Source organism: Oenanthe melanoleuca, chromosome 7 (assembly GCF_029582105.1).
Source record: "Oenanthe melanoleuca isolate GR-GAL-2019-014 chromosome 7, OMel1.0, whole genome shotgun sequence".
NCBI lineage: Eukaryota > Metazoa > Chordata > Aves > Passeriformes > Muscicapidae > Oenanthe > Oenanthe melanoleuca.
The window spans coordinates 11274474-11295639 of record NC_079341.1 but is presented as its reverse complement, the minus strand read 5'-3'; the positions used below and the strand labels follow the sequence as shown (position 1 = coordinate 11295639).

Sequence of the window (21166 nt, the reverse complement as noted above, 5' to 3'; positions counted from 1 at the left end):
ATAACCATAGGATTAAATATCTCCTGTTTGCCTCTATGGATGCTGCACAGAACATCCTGCTCCTGGAAAGAATCAGTGTAACTCCGAGGTCACTGTGTCCTGTACCTCCAGCTCTGGAGGGTGTGGAGCTGCAGGGGCTGCAGATGGCAGAGAAAGGGATGCTCTGGTTACATCTAACAGCTGGCACAGGAAAAGGGGACAAACTGTCACTGGCAAACTACCATTCTACTTACAAGTTTCTTTTCTTTCTCCTTGACTGCAGTGGCTTTGAGCAATGCACATAATTTTCATCTCTCTCTCTCTACTAGTCATAGATCTCCAGTACTGCCTGTAAGGGGAGTTTGTGTGTTCCTGTGTTGGTAAATGGTAGTGCTCACTCAGAACACACAAAGATAAAGCTGCCTTAACTTAAGCAGAGGGTATTTCTGCCAGCATCCTTCTAAATACATGTTATTCCCCCTTACCCTTCAATTATTCATCTCTAAATAACCTGCTAGGGCAGGGACCAAAAACCAAAAGCAGCAGTGAAATTTCAGGAAGTTTATGTATTCTTCTCCCCCTTAATCCCTCACCTCCTTCCTCACTACTGTATAATTTACATAGCCTGTTAATTTGGCCCATACAGCAGAACAGTGCTGTACACTACACAACTATAAAAAAAGTAGCAATGAATGGCAAGCAGGCTTCAAGCTCCTCCCCAGCAGCTATATTGAATGGATTATAATTGGACAAGGATTTGCAATCTGTGGCATGCTGCCTCCTCCAGAACTGTAGGTTGTTTGCTGCCTCCCTGTTCCACAATCTCTCATTGGCATAGGACACACTAGAGTGCAGTCTTCTCTCCCTGCTCATCACATCAAAGGCATTTACTGTCATCTAAGGTACAGACTCCTCTTTAGCAGCTTCACAAGCCTGAAGCTGCAAAGTTTGATTCTGTCTGGTTAGAAGCAAATGTGACAGCTTTGCACGCCCACAAGTGGAAGAAGCACCCAGGCTTAGCCTATCTCAATGCAGAAGCATCACAATGTGATATTAAATACCTCTGATGTAGTCACTGCTTCCATGTGCTGAAGGCCTTGGATTTGCTGGGAGCCCCTTCTCTCTGAACAGAGCTGCTGCATCCTGGTCTGACAGCACTCGCACACAGCATGTCTCCCATGTTGTCCCATTTAAATTAGACTGCATCTCTTTTTCTCCTTGCTCCTCCCCGTCCCTCTGTGTCTGTAACAACAGCTCATACGACTCACATGAGGTCTCTGCCTCAAACAGGCTTGTGATTTCTGCAGTTGTTTTCTTTGAAAGTCCAAATACACCCCTGGAGTAGCTCCATTGCTTTGGTACATGCCCTCCAAAAATAGCCAACTTTTTTCATACCTGAAGATGGAGAATGAATAAATGCAAACTTTCTGTTTGCACACATTTCTTTCAGCTAAGCAGCTCTCAGTGTAGTAAGCTGGATAATGAAGGGATGGGTTTCACACAAGAGCAGGCCTTGACTTCCCTCCCTGCCTGCAGAGCTCTAGGCTTCAGCCTTCAGCCTCTGGGCTCTCAGGTGAGCTTTCTGAGCACTGTGGCTGAGCTGTGCTTTCTGCAGGAGCTGTACATTGACTGTCCTTGCTTTGGCATTTACATCAGCATGGGGACCTGTGTGTCCCTGCTGGATTACGTGTCTAAGGGATGTGATGAGTGGTAGCTGATAGAAAACAGTCTTGTCCATATGTCAGAATAAACATAGCAAACTGATTAATCCTGCCCACTGAAGAGCAGGGAACACACAGTGGATTTACCCTGGATGTGGACAGACAGAAAGTCCCCTTCTTTCAGTCGTGCATGAGCAGGACTCACTGTGCAGCTTCCTAGGAGTAACACCCACCCACACACAGAAAATGCTCAGGGAGCAGCATTGTCCTGTGGTATTTTTATGCTGACCCATTAGGTCCTTCAGTTCTCATTTGAATGCATCACATGAAATCTTCCCTTTGCTCCCCTATTTTGATGTCCAAGGATGTCCTCTTTCCTTGAGCAAAGGGATTTCTTTAGAGCAAAAATGTCTTGGGAGGCAGGAGCAATTTCTGTGTCTTGTGAGCTAACACACCTGGAAGGCTTGATTTCCTTCACATGACTTTCTTTTGCAGCCCCATTAGCCATAATTTGCAAAATAGCTATCATGGACTTTGATCTTCTCTTTATTTTCCAGATATTCTTTGAACCACCAGGAAACAGCAGCAATTTAGATGTGCTGTCTAGGCATGAGAATGCAACAAACTGGTTATATAGTCTTTTATTCTGGAAAACAGTTTTTAGTGTTACGACCAAATAATAATTGCATTTTAAAAGAACGGAAAAATAAATGCACAAAAAGTGGACAATATAAAATGTACATGTAAATTCATATGAAGATTGTAAACTTTAATCTTGTGTACTTTTTCTGTCAGGGACAAGAGGGGAAATACTGTCAACAAAGAGAAGTAATCCAACTTTTGCCAGGTAGCCAGAGCTGGTAAATGAAGAAACCATCCTTGCAGCTGGTGATTGTCGTTATTGAAAAAAATACGGAGTAATCATTCCAGACAGTGGAGGAAACACTCTAATAGAAATGTTTAATAGCTATCCTTAGAAAATGTAAGAATTTATAAAGGGGAGCCTATAGCTGTCTTTGAAACCATGTTTTTTAAATGAAAGCTTCAGGCAACATAAAAAATGCTCGACTAAGAGGTACCATAATATTAAGTTTTACAAAACTCATTCAAAGAGAAACACATGTATGTACCGATAAATGGGTAGATAGGTAGATAGATGGATGGATTGATAGATAGATAGATAGATAGATAGATAGATAGATAGATAGATAGATAGATAGATATAGATGTAGATATATAGTGTGTGTATCTACACACATGGGTGCATATGCATATTGTGTATATACGCATACTGGTGTATTTACGTGTACATATTTTAAATGTATTCTGTGGAATCTGTGCCTGTAGAAGAGCACACACAGACGCGTGTGCGTGACTCGCACCAACACGTGCACGCACCCGCAGCGGTGGCACCGCATCCATTCAGACCGGGCCGGTCCTGAGGGAAGCGGTACACTGGGCCCTGCGGGAGCTGCGCAGGCCCGCTCCCGTTCCAGCGGCAGCTGCCGGGCGGCTTTGCGGCGCAGGAAGGGCCGGGCGGGCGCTGTCGCTGTCCCCGGTCCCGCACGGGCCGGCCCCGGGCTCTTTCCTTGAGCCTCGAACGGTTCCCGACGCACGCCCACGTGTCGCTCCCGTCCCCGCCTGTTTTGTCCCGGGCAGGGACCCGTCGGCGCCCGAGCGGCGCCGGCCCCGCCCCCTGCGCGTTCCGCGCCCCCGCGTGAGTCAGCCGGGCGGCGCGAGGGGCCGCGGGCAGCGCGCGGCTGCAGCAGGTGCGGGGCTGCGCGCGGGATGCGCGCGGGGAGGGGGAACCGCGCCTGAGGGCGGCCGCGCGCGCCCGCCCCTCCCGCACCCGCGCTGCGGGACCGGAGCGGAGCGAAGCGCAGGGCGGCACCGGGACAGCGGGCAGGCCTGCGCCACCCCGGCTGTGCCCGGCACCTGGGGCACCGGGACAGCGGGCAGGCCCTGCGCCACCCCGGCTGTGCCCGGGACCTGGGGCACCGGGACAGCGGGCAGGCCTGCGCCACCCCGGCTGTGCCCGGCACCTGGGGCACCGGGACAGCGGGCAGGCCTGCGCCACCCCGGCTGTGCCAGGGACCTGGGGCACCGGGACAGCGGACAGGCCTTCGCCACCCCGGCTGTGCCCGGGACCTGGGGCACCGGGACAGCGGGCAGGCCCTGCGCCACCCCGGCTGTGCCCGGGACCTGGGGAGAGGCTGAAGAGCGGCTCTGAAGGACCCCGGGTGTCCAACGCTGACCGCGCAGTGATGGGCTGGTACAGCGGAGATATCGAGGTGTATTTCTCTAGGGTCTGAAAGGTCTCCTCCCTCTTGGTGGAAAGAGACCCCCGCACTGTGACTGACGTGCCTTTCATCTCCTTCCACTTGCGTTTAAATGTCCTGCGCCTTTGCGTGCCTTGCTTGTTGGGGGCTGAATGCGGTTCAGGTTTTGGAGCGTGCTGAGTGATGTTACTGCTGTGGCTGCGCTGTCCTGTGCAGGTGACAGTGCGCTGTCACTGTCACAGACCTCCTCTTCCAGAGAGAAGATGTTTTGGTGAGGCACCGAGGTGGTAGTGGATGATCTGTAGTTAATCACTGGTGTTGTAGGGCAGCAGCTTATGTAAATTAGCTGTACTTACCACTTTCAGATTCTGCAGAGTGAACTGTCTTTAGAAGGGGAAGCACATGAGAATGTGCCCAATTAAGGTGTAATTTCAAAAGAAAAAGAGGTAGAAGGATGTTCAGAATTTTTTGAGTCTGTTATGAGTGTGGTCAATTTTAAATTTTTAATTGCATGCTGTAGCAGATAATTTTCAGCTGTGTTTTTCTTTTTTTTCCTGACTTCTTTACTGCTGTATTTTGCTGCCATCCTGCATTCGCTGAAACTGGCATTAAAAACTTTTCAGTAGCCAGTTGTTTTGTTTTGTTCTGAGCAGATCTTAATCACACAATGTTAAAAGCAGTGGTTAGTGCTGACCAAAACACAAGGGCTTCTTTAACTAGGCATACATTGTATGTAAGCCATGGTTACCAACAGTAAATGAAGTTGACAACTCTGTTTTGAATGAGGAAGCTTGGAGATCAACTCTTCAGAACCTGAGTAAGTAATTCTGTACAACAAATAGGCAGTCTTGGTCCTGCAAGTTATTGCTAGATGTGATGCAACAAATTTTGGAAATACATAAGTAAACACGTATGAAAGCTGTAGAAATATTTGCAGTGTTTATTGACATAGCAGGTCAGTAATCACATGAGGCTCATGGGAGTTCTAGTGTTTCTCATAGTCAGGGGCACAGCAGGTGTTGCTGTTCAGCACTGACTGTAAGGTTAACTTCATACCTGTGGTGCTTGATTAAAAATGGTCAGAGAAGAACACAGTCTGTGCTAATGAAAGCAGTGTTTGCTCCACGTCATTCCCAGCCATGGACTCATTACAGTGTGGTAGCATTTGATTTCTGTAGAATTAGCCTTTAACTTTGAGAGTGGAGAGTATGACATCAGTGTCATGCCAGTGACCATCTGTCAGTAGCACAAACCCATTTCATAGTTGGCACTCTTTACTGCTTTCCCCTTGCAGCGTTGAAAGGAGAATGTAGATGGTAAAAGTATGGGCAGTGCAGTAGAGGTGCTGGTATCACACTGAGCTTCCATGCAGGAGTGTTGTTTTGTGCCTGGATGTGCACCTCCGTGAATGCTAAATCTAATAATAATTCAGGTAGTCGTAGTGGAAAGGAAATAGTGTAGATGTAATGTGAGAATAGGCAAGGAAAATTACGTGTTTCTTTTGGGAGGAAGAAACATTTTGTTACAATTATTTTACTTAGTTTGTAGCTGTGACAATGCAACTTGTATGTTGCATTAGCTGTGAAATGGGAATGATGTTATGCTGTCCTAGGAGTAAATGAAAACTTGAACTGAACTTGAAAATTATTTCAAAATGTCTTAAAGATGTCTCATGTGTGGAAAGAAAACAGTTTGACTCTCGATTTCCCTTATATGCATAAATGCTTGGTAGTGCAACCCTAAGTATGAGCTTCTATAAAGAAAAGAAAATCTATCACTGCCATCATGTCGTGCTCTTAGTTTCTAGTTCACCACTGTTGCAGCTTTCTTACTTAATGATTATGTAAATAGTTTTTCAGTTTGGCCTTGAAGGGAGAGCTTGCAGAACAGCTAATCAAATGCTTGTCTTTAACTCTGCTTTGTTACAATCAGAAGGTTTTATGACAATTACAATAATTTTTTTTGCAGTTGAGGCTCATGAAAATGAAAAACATGCTTAGAGTCCTTAAAAAAAGGCAATAAATTCTAGAAATCAAGAGTTTTAAGCCTCAGTTCTTTAACCTCAACTATATGCAATGTAAATGGTGTATTTGTTGATACTTCAATTACTCTATCAAAGTGTTCATCTCTTTGATTCTGTGATCTGCTGAGTCTTTTTATTTGAAGCTGGAGTCCTTCACAAAGGAGAGGTGCCAGCATTTTCAAGAGAAGGAATTGTAGGGTTAGGTGGTTTTGAGTAGGCTAAAGAAAACCCTAAATGTACTTGCTCTGAGCAAGAACACATTAGGAAGTTATGGTTCCAAAAACATGCTTCAATTTTCCTTTGATGTTTCATCAACACTTCTGCTACTGAAGCATTGCATGACAGTTCTCTTATATTCTTGAGACTTCCTTTGTTAATATTTTAAAAGTTAAGTTTTAAGATTGTAAGTGGTTTTTTTTTTCTTTTGTAGTTGAGGAAGGATAGACTGTCTTGAATGCAGTATCTTTCTGGTGACAAGTGTGTCATTGTGTTCCTAGAAAGTATGCTCTGTTTTTTGGGTTATTTTAGAGCAGGGTACATATATCTTACCACAATACCATGTTGTCAAGTCTTTATCTTTTTATGGTCTATTCCTTGCCAAAATCACTCTTTTTAGGGTCCTGTATCTGAAAGACTGGAATTGTTTGTATGCTGTGTTGTTTCTGTGAAGGTCTCTTTGGTAATTCATTATTCAGAGTACTCCAATGAAAGTGTTGGAGGTTTTGTTAGTTATTTTAATTATTTATCACCTTGATGATTACTGTTTCCAAGTGTGCATTGAAACTTCTGTATGAGAGTTACAGGTCTGAATATATTTTGTCTCTTATATTCATGACTGGCCATATTTATTTGTGTTCTCTGTATGCAAAAGATTCAGACTACTTATTCTGGGTCTTAAGATTTATACTGACTAATTCATTTTCTGATTTTGTTACAGTGGATGTCATACAGCAACTATAATAAAACAACAACTCTAAAGCATTTATATGTGAAACTTTGAATGAATGATTATATAGGTGCATTAATGTAACTAAAACTTGTAATACTTCATATAGTAAAGCAGTAGATCAAGAGAAATCACAGTTCTTTTAATACTAAAAAAAAGCCAAACGTATCATAAGAAACGAAGATTAACTGTAGCTTTCTTTTATTCCAAGTAAAAGTCTGTCTTCATGAGGATGGGAAGGTGTGAGGGTGAACTTGCAAAACTCAAAATCTGAGAGGATGAAATTATAGCAAGAGCAGCCACTTCTTTCTGCTTGCCTTCTGTGGCTGTCTTTTATCTCCATAGGCACTCTGCTACCTTCAGTGTGCATGAAGAAGTGTTTTGAACTCTGCTTTCTGCATTTTTGCCCAGGCAGAATTGCACCTTCTAATGGTGATGTGTGCTTTGGTTCAGGAATGAAGTTACAAGTTCAGCTCCTGATCATTTTCTGCTCATGCAAATCTGTTTATATTTAGCTGAGTATTGAATTCTGTCTTATTACTGAAAATGAATCAATTTGGTGTTTCTTGAGTGGTATAATGAGAATTGTATAGAGAGATTGATGTAAATTTCTGCCTTTGAACGAGGTTTTGTTCATTCTATCCATACAATAGACCCATTGTGAGCTGAGTAGTTAGGACAAGTCTAGATGTTTTGCTTCTGTCTGCCAACTCAGTGTGAGTGAACTAAATATAAATACTTGAACCATCCTAGCAGTGTGGAAGCGTTTATTTATTGAATTCAGGAGCTAAACCTCTGGGGGTTTTTGGGTTTTGTAATTGTTATTGTTTTATGTTATCTTCGATTAAATAGCTGGTTTTTATGTTTTTCAGTTTGTGAAAATTATATTGTTCCTTTTGAAAGAGGAACAATTTGGTGGTGATGGAGTGCTGCCACTGACAGATGGACTCACAGGAAAGAAGGTGAGAATGAGCAGCTAGGTGTAACCACAGAGGCTCCCTGAAATAGACCATCTCATGATCATCCTGGAAAATTAAGTGATATCAGCATATTTTTTATGTAAATTGTCTTAAAACTTACACTAAAGGGAAGGTTATTAACTTAGCTTTAGCTTCAGTTGTGGCTGGAACACTAAAGTTGCTACAACAGCAGTTTCTTCTTTAAGCTGATTATTGTAATTTCTGGAGCCATAGCCACAGGCTGCAAACTTGAAAGCAACATTCCCAAGTGAACAGAAAATCCTGTCTGGTACCTGCACGTGTGAATTTTGATTCTGGATCAATAGCCCTGCAGTAGACTTTTTTTGCACTGAGTTACTTGATAGAGGTCAGATGTTTTGTCACAAATCCTGTTATGCAATGTCCAAATTTATTTTACGCTGTTTTCTGAAGACCTGTTATATAGATAAAAGCACAAATATCAGGTGTTGAACTGATTTGATGTGCAGTGTGTTGATGAAAATTCTAAATATTAGTTTATGTTCTTTGGAGTGCTTATTTTTATCTTAGGTGAAATATCCTTACTGATATTAGATTTTTAAGCCTTTTTTTACAAAAACTTCATCCTGATTGTGTTCCAATTCCATCCAATCTTTGTAGCTCAGAAGAGGCAGAAGGAGCCAAAGAGAGAGGCCTGGTCTATGTTTGGAAGGCTGGTTCCTGCTCTGTAACTCCAGAAAGGCTTCCAGGCCTCAGTGGAAAGACTGTTTTACAGGCCGCCCTTGGAATCCATCATGGGTTACTTCTAACAGAAGGTAATGAACACCTTAATTGGAAGGATCTGGGGCAATAACAATCTTCAATTATTGTCAAGTTTTTTTCTTCTAGAAGTGGCACTAGATCTGTGTTTGTAAAGGTGAGGACTGTACTTTGTGCTCTTCATACACATTTGTATGTCCTTAGTATGTTCTTAAATTAGAAAGTACCAATGAACACACTTAAATCACTTGACTTGAATATAAAAGAACTTTTAGCAGAAGAGCATTATTTAATTTAACAGTACATGCATGCACAGGATCACATTAATGTGAGGTGTAGAATTCAACAGCAGCAATTGCAGAGAGCAGCCAGTAGCCTTCTTACATCAATAGCATCAGTAGTTTTACTGAGCCTGGAGTAAGCTAGGAATTTGTATCTTTTTGTCCGAAGCAGTGTTAATATTTTTGCATCAGTTTAACAGTTGGTTTTATACTTACACTAGGATTTGTTTTTCTTTTTTCCACCCTCCCAGGTGGAGAGGTCTACAGTTTTGGAAAGCTGCCCTGGAGATCAGGCCCTGAGGAATGTGTTAACAGTCCTATCTTAGAAAATACTTTGCTTGGACATCGTATTATTACGGTGGCAGCCGGCAGCTTCCACAATGGAGCGGTGACGGAGAGCGGCGTGGTGTACATGTGGGGGGACAATTCCGCTGGCCAGTGCGCCGTTGCCAACCAGCCGTGTGTGCCAGAGCCCCAGCTCGTCAGTATCTGTGATTCTGAAACCAGCCCCCTGTTATCAGTGCGGATTTTGCAGCTGGCATGTGGAGAGGAGCACACGCTGGCACTGTCGCTGAGCAGGGAGATATGGGCCTGGGGGAGCGGCTGCCAGCTCGGCCTCATAACAACGACTTTCCCAGTGACAAAGCCGCAGAAGGTAGAGCACCTGGCAGGACGTGTCGTGCTCCAGATCGCTTGTGGAGCCTACCACAGTCTGGCTCTGGTACAATGTCTCCCTGTGCAGGAAATGAAGCCTATCCCAGAGAGATGCAATCACTGCAGCCAGCCTCTCATCACCATGACGGACAAGGAAGATCACGTAATCATTTCAGATAGTCACTGCTGCCCACTGGGTGTGGCACTGGCTGATAACCAGCCAGAAAACCACGTTTTCTGTCCCTCATCAGACACCCCCGAGGGCAAAAGTGTGATAACTGGCCAGAGTGAAGACTGTCAGAAACCGCCTGTGGAACAACACGGGCTTCTTGGTTTAGAATCTGATGGACCAAGTGGCCTTTCCAGCAGCGATGGACGGGAAGATAGTGCGATTTCTAGTTCAGGAAATACTATGCTCTCTGACAAAAAAGAAGTGAAAGAGTACTTAATTGGTTTGGCAGATAACTCATTAAGTGAGAATAAAAACATCTGTACAGAGCCTGAACAGGTTGGTACCTAATCACTAGTTCATAATTTTGCTATAACTTCTCTTGCATATATGACAACGTTACTCTTGTTACAAATGAATAACTTACTTTAATATAGCTATGGTGTTTTTGTAGTTTCCAAGTGGTCTTTTCACTGATGGTTCTCAACTTTTAAGTGGAAGATTTTTTTGTCCTCCATTGTTGTTCAATTGTGAGCCTTCATTGTGGGCAGCCTTGACAGTGCTTTAGTCTCTCCTCATCAAGTTCTGCAGTACCAGAGCCACGTGAGCCAATTTCCATGCTCTGTTTCCTGATGCATGGGTTTCCATTTATGTGAGGCAGTAAGAATCTGTGAATCTTATTGGTACTCATCTGATTTATCTTTAAGGTAAAGCTTTAATTTCTGTGCCTGGAACAAATCCCTCACAAATCCATCTGATTTCTCAGTCAGTTAAAAATTGCGGATTGCAAATTGCTAAAAGCTTTGACCTAAAGGTTCCTAGTGATAATAATGCAGGAGTGGCATACTCATAAAAAGGGATGGGAGATGTGTAAGTACTACTCTGTGTGGTGTGGAAAATGATTCAACAACACTGTTTTGATGCTGTAGCATCAAACAAACAGAACAGTCAAGTACTCATCTCTTAGTAAGCATCAGAAAATGCTTGACGTGATGGTTCAAGGGCTGTTTGTGTTTGTTCAAAAGCTGACAAAATACTGATTTCTGGTTTAAGTTACTAGAGAAAACTAATCCAGAATCTTGCAGTGCAGCCTGGCAGTCCTTACCTAACTACTGGCCTGTGAGGAACCCGGCTGCTCTGTAGCCTAGTTTGCAAAACTGATGGTGGAATTCTGAAAATTTCTTTTGTCATTTTAAAATGTTGTGCAGACATAAATTTGTTTATTTTTTTAATAGTTGCAGTAAGACATTCTCCACAGTGGTTCTGGGCAATACATTTCACAATACCTAAAAACTAGTTCATTTTTGTTACTGTCTCTGATGGCAACAAAACCCCCATAGTTTTAAAATCTGTCCAGTAACTCGGTAGTTCAGCAAGTTATGCTTTCTTACTCTGAGGAAAACCTACTTTAGAGAAATGAATGTTGTGGAAATACGTTTGCTCTTCGTTTTGCTTTTTGAAATTATGAATACATCGTAGCATTCTGTGGACTCCTCTGACTCTTGAAAGAACACCAGCATTGGGAAATGCCTGAAACACATAGTTTCATGCTCCCTTTCTCAATTCCTTGTTCCTGGCATATTTCCAGAGCATTGTTTTCCTTGCACAATTTCAGGAATCAGGAATCAAGACTGCAACTGATTCACTGCAACTGAATCTTCTGCAACTGACATACATGTGAAGAGCAAAGATGAGGTCTAATGCAGTGTTTCAGCATTAGTAACATCCTTCATTTTTCTTTGCTTTCCTGTACAAATAAAGTTTTCTTTCCTGTATTGCTAGGTATGCCTTTTAGAAATAGGATAAAGTAAATAGAACCAATCCCAGCCCTTTAACCTAAGCTTTAAAGAAGCTTAAAGAAGTGAAAGATTGTTTTTATTTTTAATAAAATGAGCTGTAATACTTGTAATGATTATAATACTTACAATAATACCATTTTCTGCAGTGTATTAGATGGGAAAATTAGACTTTGCTGTCTTATTTTGCTGTTTTACTATTCAAAGTATTTGTCAGAGATAATTTTAGGCATTGTTTCTTATTTGGTGGGTCAGCTGATTGCTATTATAGATAATGGTATGCTGGGGCTAATAATTGCCTTCAGTCAGTTTGTCCCTGGTGTGATTTCTTGATTATTGACCAAGCTTTATATGGACACAGCAGTGGTGTAAGGGGACACAGCCCAGACTGGTTTTAAGATAGGCCTTGCAAAATGAATCCATGAATTACTGTTTACCTTTTATGATATTGAAGAGAGAACTTGTCTCTCTGAAAATAGAGCATGCTTACTGATGCAGTCTCATTGGTAGCAAAGAAGTTGGTAATAACCTTAAAATTATATCCTTTTTTGTATTTGTTTGCAGAGATCCTTTTTTTGTTGGTATTTAAAAACCCCAGACTTACAGTCTCTTATGGATGAGCTACAAGCCAGGTGCAACAGACAAAGCCCAGTCCATTTAGAAGTGATGTCTGGTGCTACCTTTATAAAAATTATTCTGAGCAATAGATGTACACCTAAGCATAAAATAATAGATAATAGATAATAATAGCATAGATAATTTATATTATATCCAGTTAAAATACATCTATAATTTCCAGTGTATACAGTTTATAATAAACTATGTGGTGTTTAGTCCAGCCCATGGTTTGAATAGTGAATGTGTATCATCATCCTTCTGTTGTGTGCTGTTGCTCTGATAGTTTCCAATTCCCCTTTGGTTTCAGCCATCCCAAGAGGAGCAGCTCAGTGCTTGTATCCCTGGTCCTGCAGGAAGCAGCACGTCCACCCTGAACAGCCTGGTGGCCTCGTGTGCCTCGGCGGTTGGGGTGAGGGTGGCTGCCACCTACGAGGCTGGAGCCCTGTCGCTGAAGAAGGTGATGAACTTGTACGGCACATCCTCGAGTGAGCCGGGCTCTCAGCCGGGCAGCAGGTCCCCGGGGCCCGAGGCGCTGAAGGACAGCCGGGAGGAGCAGGTCAGGCAGGAATCCATGCAGGGGAAGAAGAGCTCCAGTTTAGTAGATATTAGAGAAGAGGAATCTGAAGGAGGGAGTCGAAGGCTTTCACTGCCTGGCTTGTTGTCACAAGGTAAAAAAGCATGTTAGTGAAAAAACACTGGAAAACTTAAAATAATGTGGGGGTTTATAAGTGAAGAAATCCCCAAATATATACTAAACACACATCTAATGATCTCTCAAAAGATACTGTGTGCAAAGAAAATCAAAACCAGTAGGTTTGCAAATGGTCTGTCTTGTTAAATTAAGGTAAACTGAGCACGTTGGAAGAGTCATATTGCCAGATGATACTGAGGTATCTTTCATGTTGGTTTTGCAGCAGATAAAAATCTATGTGGTTTGTAATCTGCACTGCACTGAGCTGGTTTTGAGCCAGGGACGTATAAGTATTCCAGTTCCCACTGCTGAACTTCGAAATTAATGACCTTCTTCCCTCACAGATTTTAGTGTTGCTAATTGCTCTGAATGTGTATATGGTTTAGTTCTATACTGATCTTGGATTTGAAGAAAATGTTGAAGTCTTCTTTTGTTGCAAGGATATATTTTCTTCCAAAACACTTTAATGTATAGTTTGTTTTGGTTCACTTGCTTCATTATAACTGCATGGTTCTCAAATGTCTGCTATCCTTTTTAGCAACTGGTAAAAACTACTTGGCATTTGTCTGGTTTTAGCACCTATGTTACTTCTTTGTATCCATAACCTATTGTCTTACCTGCCAACCTTTGTTCTCAGGCTTGAATTAAAACTGCTTTGAGAAGTTTTGATCGCTTACTATTAAGTAGTGCTGTTACTGTGTAACACACAGTCTGAGTGATGCATTCACCAAAATGATCAGAAATTTTTCTAATTCTTGGCCTCTGCTCAGTTTCCCCAAGGCTCTTACGGAAGGTGGGACGGGCAAAAATGAGGACTGTGGCTCTGACTCCAACCTACAGTGGTGAAGCTGATGCTCTTTTGCCCTCTCTAAGAACAGAGGTGTGGAGCTGGGGGAAGGGCAAGGAAGGTCAGCTAGGGCATGGTGATGTTCTGCCAAGGTGAGATTTCATTGATAAATGTTTTTTGTTTTTTTATTTGCTAGATTGCTAGAAAATTTTGAGTACTGAACTGTCTCGGCTTCTCAAATTTAAATGTCTGCCATGCATTGTGTTCTTGTTCTTTTAAGTGTTGTAGCCTAAATTTCTCCAAGTAACATGTTTTATGCTGCATTATTACCAGGCATCAATCAATTACAACTTTTCCCTTTGTAATCAGTAACAGCTTTGGTGATATTTTGACTTTGTCTAAATTGAGGTCAGGTCTGTCATCAACTTTTGCCCTTCCTGACCATTTTTACTAAGCTGGTTTATTGCCAGAAGGTTCCATATATCTTTGGTTTTCCTAATTTGTTTTGGGGAAGAAAATAAACGCTTGAGTGTTTTTGCATTAACAGTACCTGTGATAATATTTTTTCTTTTTCCACCTTCTACCCCTCCTCCCTCACCTTATGGGTTCTGGGGATTGACAGGCTTCAGCCACTCTGTGTGAAAAGCCTTGATGGTAAGGAAGTGATTCACCTCTCTGCTGGTGGCCATCATTCCTTAGCACTCACTGCCAAATCCCAGGTACAAGTGATTGTTACCATTTACTGTTTATCTCTGACATAATTACCATGCTTGGTCTTTTCTAGTTTTTAGTTTCTTTTGCTTCTGAACTTTTGTTCTTGTTTGTGGGAGGCAGCATGGAAGCAGTGTGGGATCTAAATTCTGTTCCTTCCGAAGTTCTGCATGTACCATCAACATTATTTTAAAGATTGCTGTGACTTGATTTGTTGCATTCTGTTTCTGAATGTGAGAAGACAATCTGAGAATGTAGGAAGGCAGTGAAAATTCAGGAAGTGCTTCTCAGTGCATTAATCCTATAGCCTTGACTTGTGTTTGCACACTTGATGTGGTGTTCTACCACAGTTCAGTATGTTTCCATATATATAAATGTACATTCTGATGTTCACCACTGCTTCTTGCAGGTGTATTCCTGGGGCAGTAATATCTCTGGCCAGCTTGGTCACTTGAACTCGCCAACAACTGTCCCTCGTCTCACAAAGGTACTTCATTTTCTGTGGTCTTCTTCTTTCAGCTTAGGGTCTTCTTGAACAAGTGAGTGCAGAGTAATTTCTGAGAGTGACCTGTTCATGGATCCACGTGCTATGTAATAAAAGAGTCCTTGATTTTCTTTGGCTTATGTTGTGAAATGATCTTTAGATGAGCTTGTGAAGATCTACCCAAGAAATCATTTACACAGACTTCTGCTGGGTTTTGTCCACAATGAAGTTCTATGAACTATGAAATGTGGCTGGTTGTATCTTTCTATCAGATTTCATTCTGACCTTATGTTTGGTTTCTCTGATATTGATGTTGCAGTGTTGAAACTTCTGAATCTTTCAGAACTCTGTTCTTATTGTAAACAATTATTTCTAGCGCTTTTAGCCTGCCTGTACCATGGCCACATTTGTTGTTTGTTTCTGTGTTTCCAGAGCTTTGCAGTGTTTTAGCAGTGGGGTTTTCTCTTTGTTTTGTACTTGTAACACATTGAATAGCAAGATAACAATTTTTGGGTTAGACCACAGCCTTTCCCATGTTTTCTGGTGCTCATCCTAATGGAAAACTAGCTGCACAATTTTCCTGCTTAAGCCTTATGCAAAGTAATGTACAGCAGATTAACTGTCTAAAGTTTTTATAGATTTCCCAGTTAAATGCAGAGGGGAAAATAGTGTTCCAACTTTAATCAAGCTCACTTGATGCCCATTTAAAAATAAAACTGATTAGTAACTGAAAGGCAAAAAAATCAGCCATTAGAAAGAACACCGGAAAGAGTTTTCAGTGTATGCGTAAGGAGTTTGTTATGAGACTCTGAAGTTGAAAAATTGGCCAGTTATTGCAATAGGTTATCTTGGCAGGTATATTATGCATGTGTATGATTAGAAGAGTTATGTAGTTTTCTCTCCTTCAAGCTTTGGGTTATGATTTTTAATGTCTTCCTTCCTCCTGAATTTTAGGTGTGCGGTGATGGTATTTGGACTACAGCAGCAGGACTAGATTATTCTCTCTTCCTAGCAGATGAGAAAGACTTCCAACCTGGATTATATTACTGTGGTCAGGAGACATCAACAGAAAGCAATTTGAATGAAAATAGCTGTACTAAGAGTCCAGTTTTGTTAGTAGCTTGTAGTAAGGTGAGTGTTATTTCCTTTAAGTCAGTACAGATCATACTGGCACTCTTAGAAAACAGCACAGTGCTGGTGCCTCCATGAGCTTTCAAAGGTGTCAAGCCATGTGGTTGGTTCCTAGTACTCCAAATGAGGAGCACACTGGATGGAGGGCAGAGAGGAGGCCAAGTTACTATTGTTCCCTCCCCTGCCTGTTTCTTGGCCTTCTCTTCTGTTTGAGGGACAAGGAGGTGTTTCTAGTGTGTTTAACCCATTTCCTTTTGTCTGTGCATGCTACAGAAATGCACTCCAAAGCGTGCACTGTGCTCTGTTTCACCAGCCTTTGTGTTGAGTCTTCACTGCTATTGCTCTTCACTTCTTTGTCTCTCAGCTGCCTGAGGCCACTGGCTGCTGTATTCTGTTACTCCATTCCAATATTCTGCCTCTTGTTTGGGACTGGGCAAAAGGTGCTTGTGAGTTCTGCACCATGTCCTTCTCTACCTGTCCCTTTCATGAGTGCAAAGAGGGATCTGAGCAAAAATATGCATCTGATGTTAATAGGAGGTGGCCCTACACAGTTTTTTTTCATGAAGCTGAATCTTACACATGCCTTGAGGTTGGCATGAGATAGGAGTGTGATCTCTGACTGCGTGTCCTCTTCCAAGCTGACCAACATGAGTTTAAGGTGACAAAAAGGAATTTGTGAGGGTAGGGAATGTCTCTGCTTTAGCTCCTCCGGGTATCACTGCTATTTCCCTAAACTGAGCAGAATAACAGTTTGGGAAATGTTTTGAGGAGGGACAGAGATTTAGACACTGGGTCTGTGTCTGTGCATGCAGGCACCTGTATTCCTTCTGAAGGATTGTTGCTAGCCCTTCTCTTCAAAGGAGGCTGCTAGGCTCTCGTATATGAGGATTGGTTGCCTATTAACAACTTAGGCTCAGTGTTTCACAGGAATCTTCTATTTAGCAATCAAGGAAATAAAAGTAGAGCTCAAACTCTGAATTATTCAATGCATTGCAGGTGAGACAAAATTAGTGAGGAACCACAATGCATCCCTGGCACTTGTGCTGACCTTAGAGAAGAGTTTTGCTTTAAACTGTGGAAAGCAAGTACTACTGTTTAGTAATATTGCAGTATCAATAAACTGGACTCTTATCAATAAATTGACATATTCCAGGTCCAGAAAGGACCTGTCCAGAGCACAATCATAGTTATAATAAAGGCTTATTCTTCTCTCTTTGTATTTAATAGGATATTAAAATAGGATGCTATTTGATAATGTTAATATAAGCATATTGCAGTTCTAAAGGGACTGAACTTAAGGTCACTGTCTTAAACATGGGATGGTTGTATGAGCCACCTTAGAAGGTGGTCTGTTTATTGTCTTTTGGCTCTGTCAGAGTCAGGAAAATGAACAGCAGTGGCTATAAATGTATCTTCAACTTTTGTCGTTCTTGTATTAAGCCATATTGAATGGGTTGTTTGTCACTGGAGGTAATTAATGCTTACTATCACTTAGTGCTCTCCAAGATAAGCTTTGTTTGCATTACTCTATTTTTAAATTGGAGTGTAAAAAGAAAAACACTAAAGCTGCTGGTTTTTTTCTCTTTTTCATCTTTCAGATAGGGTACATAAGCAATGTGATAGCTGGTGGTGACAACTGTCTGGCCTTAGTAGACAAAAATGTAATGGGATATATTGCCAGTTTGCATGAGTTGGCTGCTACTGAGAGAAGGTTTTATTTCAAACTGAGCGAGATCAAGTCTCAGGTTCTTAGACCTCTTTTAGGTTTAGGTAAGACTTTCTTTTAATGTTTTCCTTGATATTGTTTCCCCTACTCCACAGCAAATCTGTTATGCAAAATTTAAAAGTAATAATGCATTTTTGAGATAAAACTAAGGTCTTGCTTTCTCCCCTGTTTGGATGAAGAAGTTAAAGACAGTTACATTTTGACAGTGTGCATTCTGCTAATGTTTGCACTTTCACCTGAAATACGTTCATTTTTTGAGCTGTGTTTAGTCTAAAACTGTTGGATTTCTGATTCTGGATAATGTAGCCATGAGGTGAAAGTGCTGATAAAACATCTAAACAGCATCATGTTGAGATTCTCTTTGTTAATGGGTGCTGCTCTTTCATAAGGTAAGCTAAATTGCTTTCTGGTCTGTTACAGATAATTTGGGCAATGCAAATGCCATCCAGCTGTTGCAGGAAATGGCAAGCAGGTTCAGCAAGCTGTGCTATCTCATTGGTCAACATGGAGCTTCTTTAAGTAGCTTTCTTCATGGAGTAAAAGAAGCCAGGAGCTTGGCCATTCTGAAGCATTCCAGTCTCTTTTTGGATAGTTACACTGAGCAAGTATCCAATTCCCTCTCATCTTGAGTCTCTGCAGGCTTAATCTACTGACTGCAACAAGCCCTGAGTTAAGGGAAAGTAGGTCATAAGGAAAGCTGTGTAACTGTTGTATTGTTGTGATTTAGAAATGTGTGGAGAGTTTTACACAAATGGATTCATTTTGCTGTGAGATGTATTTCCAAGTCTTCTCCAGTGGAGCACGTGAACAGCATTACCTTCCTTTGTGTAAAACTCTGGGTACAGACTCTTCCTTGATCCCTGCCTATAAGCCTAATTATTCATCACTTATTAAGGATCTTGTAGTATAATGTGATAGACTTAGCATTGCTAGGCTGGTAATTAAAGCTACTTTTGGGGAGTTACTGAGGTTACAAAATGCTTTTTCAATAGTCATTAACTAAAGATTGTTTTCCAGAAGAAAATTTGTCTGTCCTCGTACCTGCTAAAGAGCTGGCATTACACCTGTCACCCAAAAGCTGGATCTGCTTTAGTACTCAGAATTAAGTCTGGATTTTTCTGGTTATTGTTTTTATTGGCTTAATGCTTTTGGGAGCAAAGATCTGTGCAGTCAACGTGTTTACTATCTTTCCAGTAGTTTCTGGACAATTTTATTTAAATATGATGGAAGTCCCTTCATACTTAATACTTACCACTTTTTGTGAAAAATAATGGCTTACCAGAAAGTTTTAAAGTGTCATATCTGAATGTAGCCTTGGTTACCAGATATCTGAAAATATCTAAGGAAACAAAATTTTGAGATTATCAACTTCAGTTCTTATGCAGTACTTGTCAACTCCATTATGCAGCAGCAGTTTGAATGGACAGCTGGTTGCACTTTTTTTTGAACACAGGTACAACCAATAACATTTTTGCTAGGTCAGTGGTGAGCTTATGCTGTATCACCCTAAAAGAAGCTTCCATCTCTGTTTATCATATAAATTGTTCATAGTTCTAAATATGTATTTTCTCATTTTCTTACTTAGTCTTCAACTTGAATTTTTCTTGAAACCTGGGTTTTTAAAATTGGTTTTCATTACTCAGAATAGGTGGTTTTAATTTCTTCTTCCTCAAAGACTGAAATACCTAATCTCTATTCTCACTATTGCTTGTCTTCTGCTCTCCCCCTTTGCTCCCTATTGCTTACATGTTTTTATGTATATGGCATCAGAACCTCAGCATTACACCATGAGCATCTTTTATGGCAGCATAATTATAATCTGTTAAATGGGCTAAGCAGAAACCTGTTTCTTTGGAGAAAGGTGGTTTTGTTGGTTTTTTTTTAATGGTGATGGGGAGAAGTTATTTAATGTTGAATATTGGGAAAAGAGAAAATTCCTCTCTTGAAATTTCCTTCTTGACTATAATTAGAAGCTAGCAGTCCTAAATGGTTGAAACAAGTTGTTTAATCTGTACATGCCCAAATCTGAGAGAAACAAAAATAAAATTAAATAAGCCCTCTGGATTGTGCTAATGGCAGCAGAAATGTGTAGTGGTGCATGTTCAGTGCTCCATGTGGAAGGTGAATGTCAGGTGTTCACTAACACTGAGTGTTGCTCAAGTACCATATAACTTGTGTAGTAAAAGATATTATAGATATCATTATGAGCTCTCGGACATTTCAACAGTTGCTACTTTCAGGGATGTTTTCATTTTGTAACTGAAGATCTTTTTCTTCCCTATATTAGGTATTGTACTTCAGTAACAAACTTCCTCGTAATGGGAGGATTTATGCTCCTTGCAAAGCCAGCAATGTAAGCAAACTATTACCATTTTTTAGACATTTTTATCAATTAGCAAAGAACTGTAAAGAATGGAGAGTGTGTAGTCATGATCATGCAGAGACTTGGTCTCAGCATACTTGAGTACACTAATTTATTTTCCTTCAGACCAAGAGAAAGTTACCTCCTCTTAACTGTGATAAAAATTTAGGTTAAAATGCTGCCGAGTTCAGTTAGTTCATCTTGAAGGTGGAGAAAGGAGGAAAAGAGCTTGTTCTTGTAAATTCCTTCAAAGAAATACAGAGTTCAAATATTGTTTTTTTGAAAAATAGATAAATGAGGTTAAACGTTCATCATTATTCAGTGTTTGTGTTTATTCTTCCAAATGTTGCTGTCAAGAAATGATGCAAAATAACATTTCTTCATGTGCATCTTCTCTGCCTCTTAAGGTTTCTTCACTCTATTTCATGCAGAGATGCTGTAAATGTGAGGAATTAATTGAATTTTAAGGACTGAGATTATTGAGGTTTCTAGATCATAAAGCTTTTTACTCATTTATATAATATTTTTTTCTAGAAAATAAAGTAATGATACTGGATTTCTCATGCTAGTGCTTTGAAGAAGTTGTTGTACTGAGGGTAATTTTTAATTTGCTTGTGGCATTGCTGCCTTCCTTCACAAATTCTGTAATCTAGGAGTAATTCCGTTAATGTTTATGGAGCACTTTGAATGCAGTATAAATTATGGTAATGGAAGTTCATGGAAATGCAGTTACCTGGACAAGGAATATTCTGCCCTCAAGGACCAGTGCCAAAGTCTAAATACAGAATCCCCCTGCAGAGAGACACTGGCAATCTTTCTTCATTGGTCAGGATTTTTAGGGTGACTTAGAGGAAATCTTAGCTCAAGTATAAGCTTGTTTATAATTCATACTGAAATCATCCATGCTGAATTCATCACATCAGTTGTCACTGTTGGGTGTCACAGCTTCTTCTACTGCAACCAGGGTCCCATTAGGTAAATAACACTTCAGGGAAGAGATGTTGTGCAAGTTTTGTTCTGCTCCTTGCAAAGGAAGGTTAAGAATATCTTTGCTGCTAATGATGAATTTCCCCCCCACTCCTTCCCTGAGGGATACTGTCTTAAGTAAATGGTTAATGGTGTCAGCCCATCTTTTATGGATGTGCTGCAGCATGTATGCATTAGATGTAGT

At 41.1% G+C, this 21166-nt stretch overlaps 2 protein-coding genes across 3 annotated transcripts in view; one reads left to right on the top strand and one right to left on the bottom strand.

Moving 5' to 3' along the window:
- CDK15 (cyclin dependent kinase 15) overlaps nt 1-1159 on the bottom strand; it is a 37056-nt gene extending 35897 nt beyond the window's left edge. The window contains 2 exon segments of the mRNA XM_056496346.1: nt 1041-1111; nt 1114-1159. Coding sequence (XP_056352321.1) covers nt 1041-1111; nt 1114-1159 — 117 coding nt within the window.
- A 2149-nt stretch (nt 1160-3308) lies between these two features.
- Nucleotides 3309-21166, top strand: part of ALS2 (alsin Rho guanine nucleotide exchange factor ALS2) — a 35511-nt gene continuing 17653 nt past the window's right edge. The window contains exons 1-12 of one of the 2 annotated variants that reach the window (XM_056496132.1): nt 3309-3409; nt 7761-7850; nt 8487-8641; nt 9118-10028; nt 12411-12771; nt 13565-13733; nt 14204-14300; nt 14702-14779; nt 15731-15907; nt 17506-17677; nt 18054-18234; nt 19921-19986. In XM_056496132.1, the coding sequence (XP_056352107.1) occupies nt 7831-7850; nt 8487-8641; nt 9118-10028; nt 12411-12771; nt 13565-13733; nt 14204-14300; nt 14702-14779; nt 15731-15907; nt 17506-17677; nt 18054-18234; nt 19921-19986 (2387 nt within the window). In that variant the 5' untranslated portion in view covers nt 3309-3409; nt 7761-7830. Of the gene's footprint in view, nt 3410-3787; nt 4737-7760; nt 7851-8486; nt 8642-9117; nt 10029-12410; nt 12772-13564; nt 13734-14203; nt 14301-14701; nt 14780-15730; nt 15908-17505; nt 17678-18053; nt 18235-19920; nt 19987-21166 lie in introns of those variants that run through there. The other variant, XM_056496133.1, reaches the window with a different exon arrangement.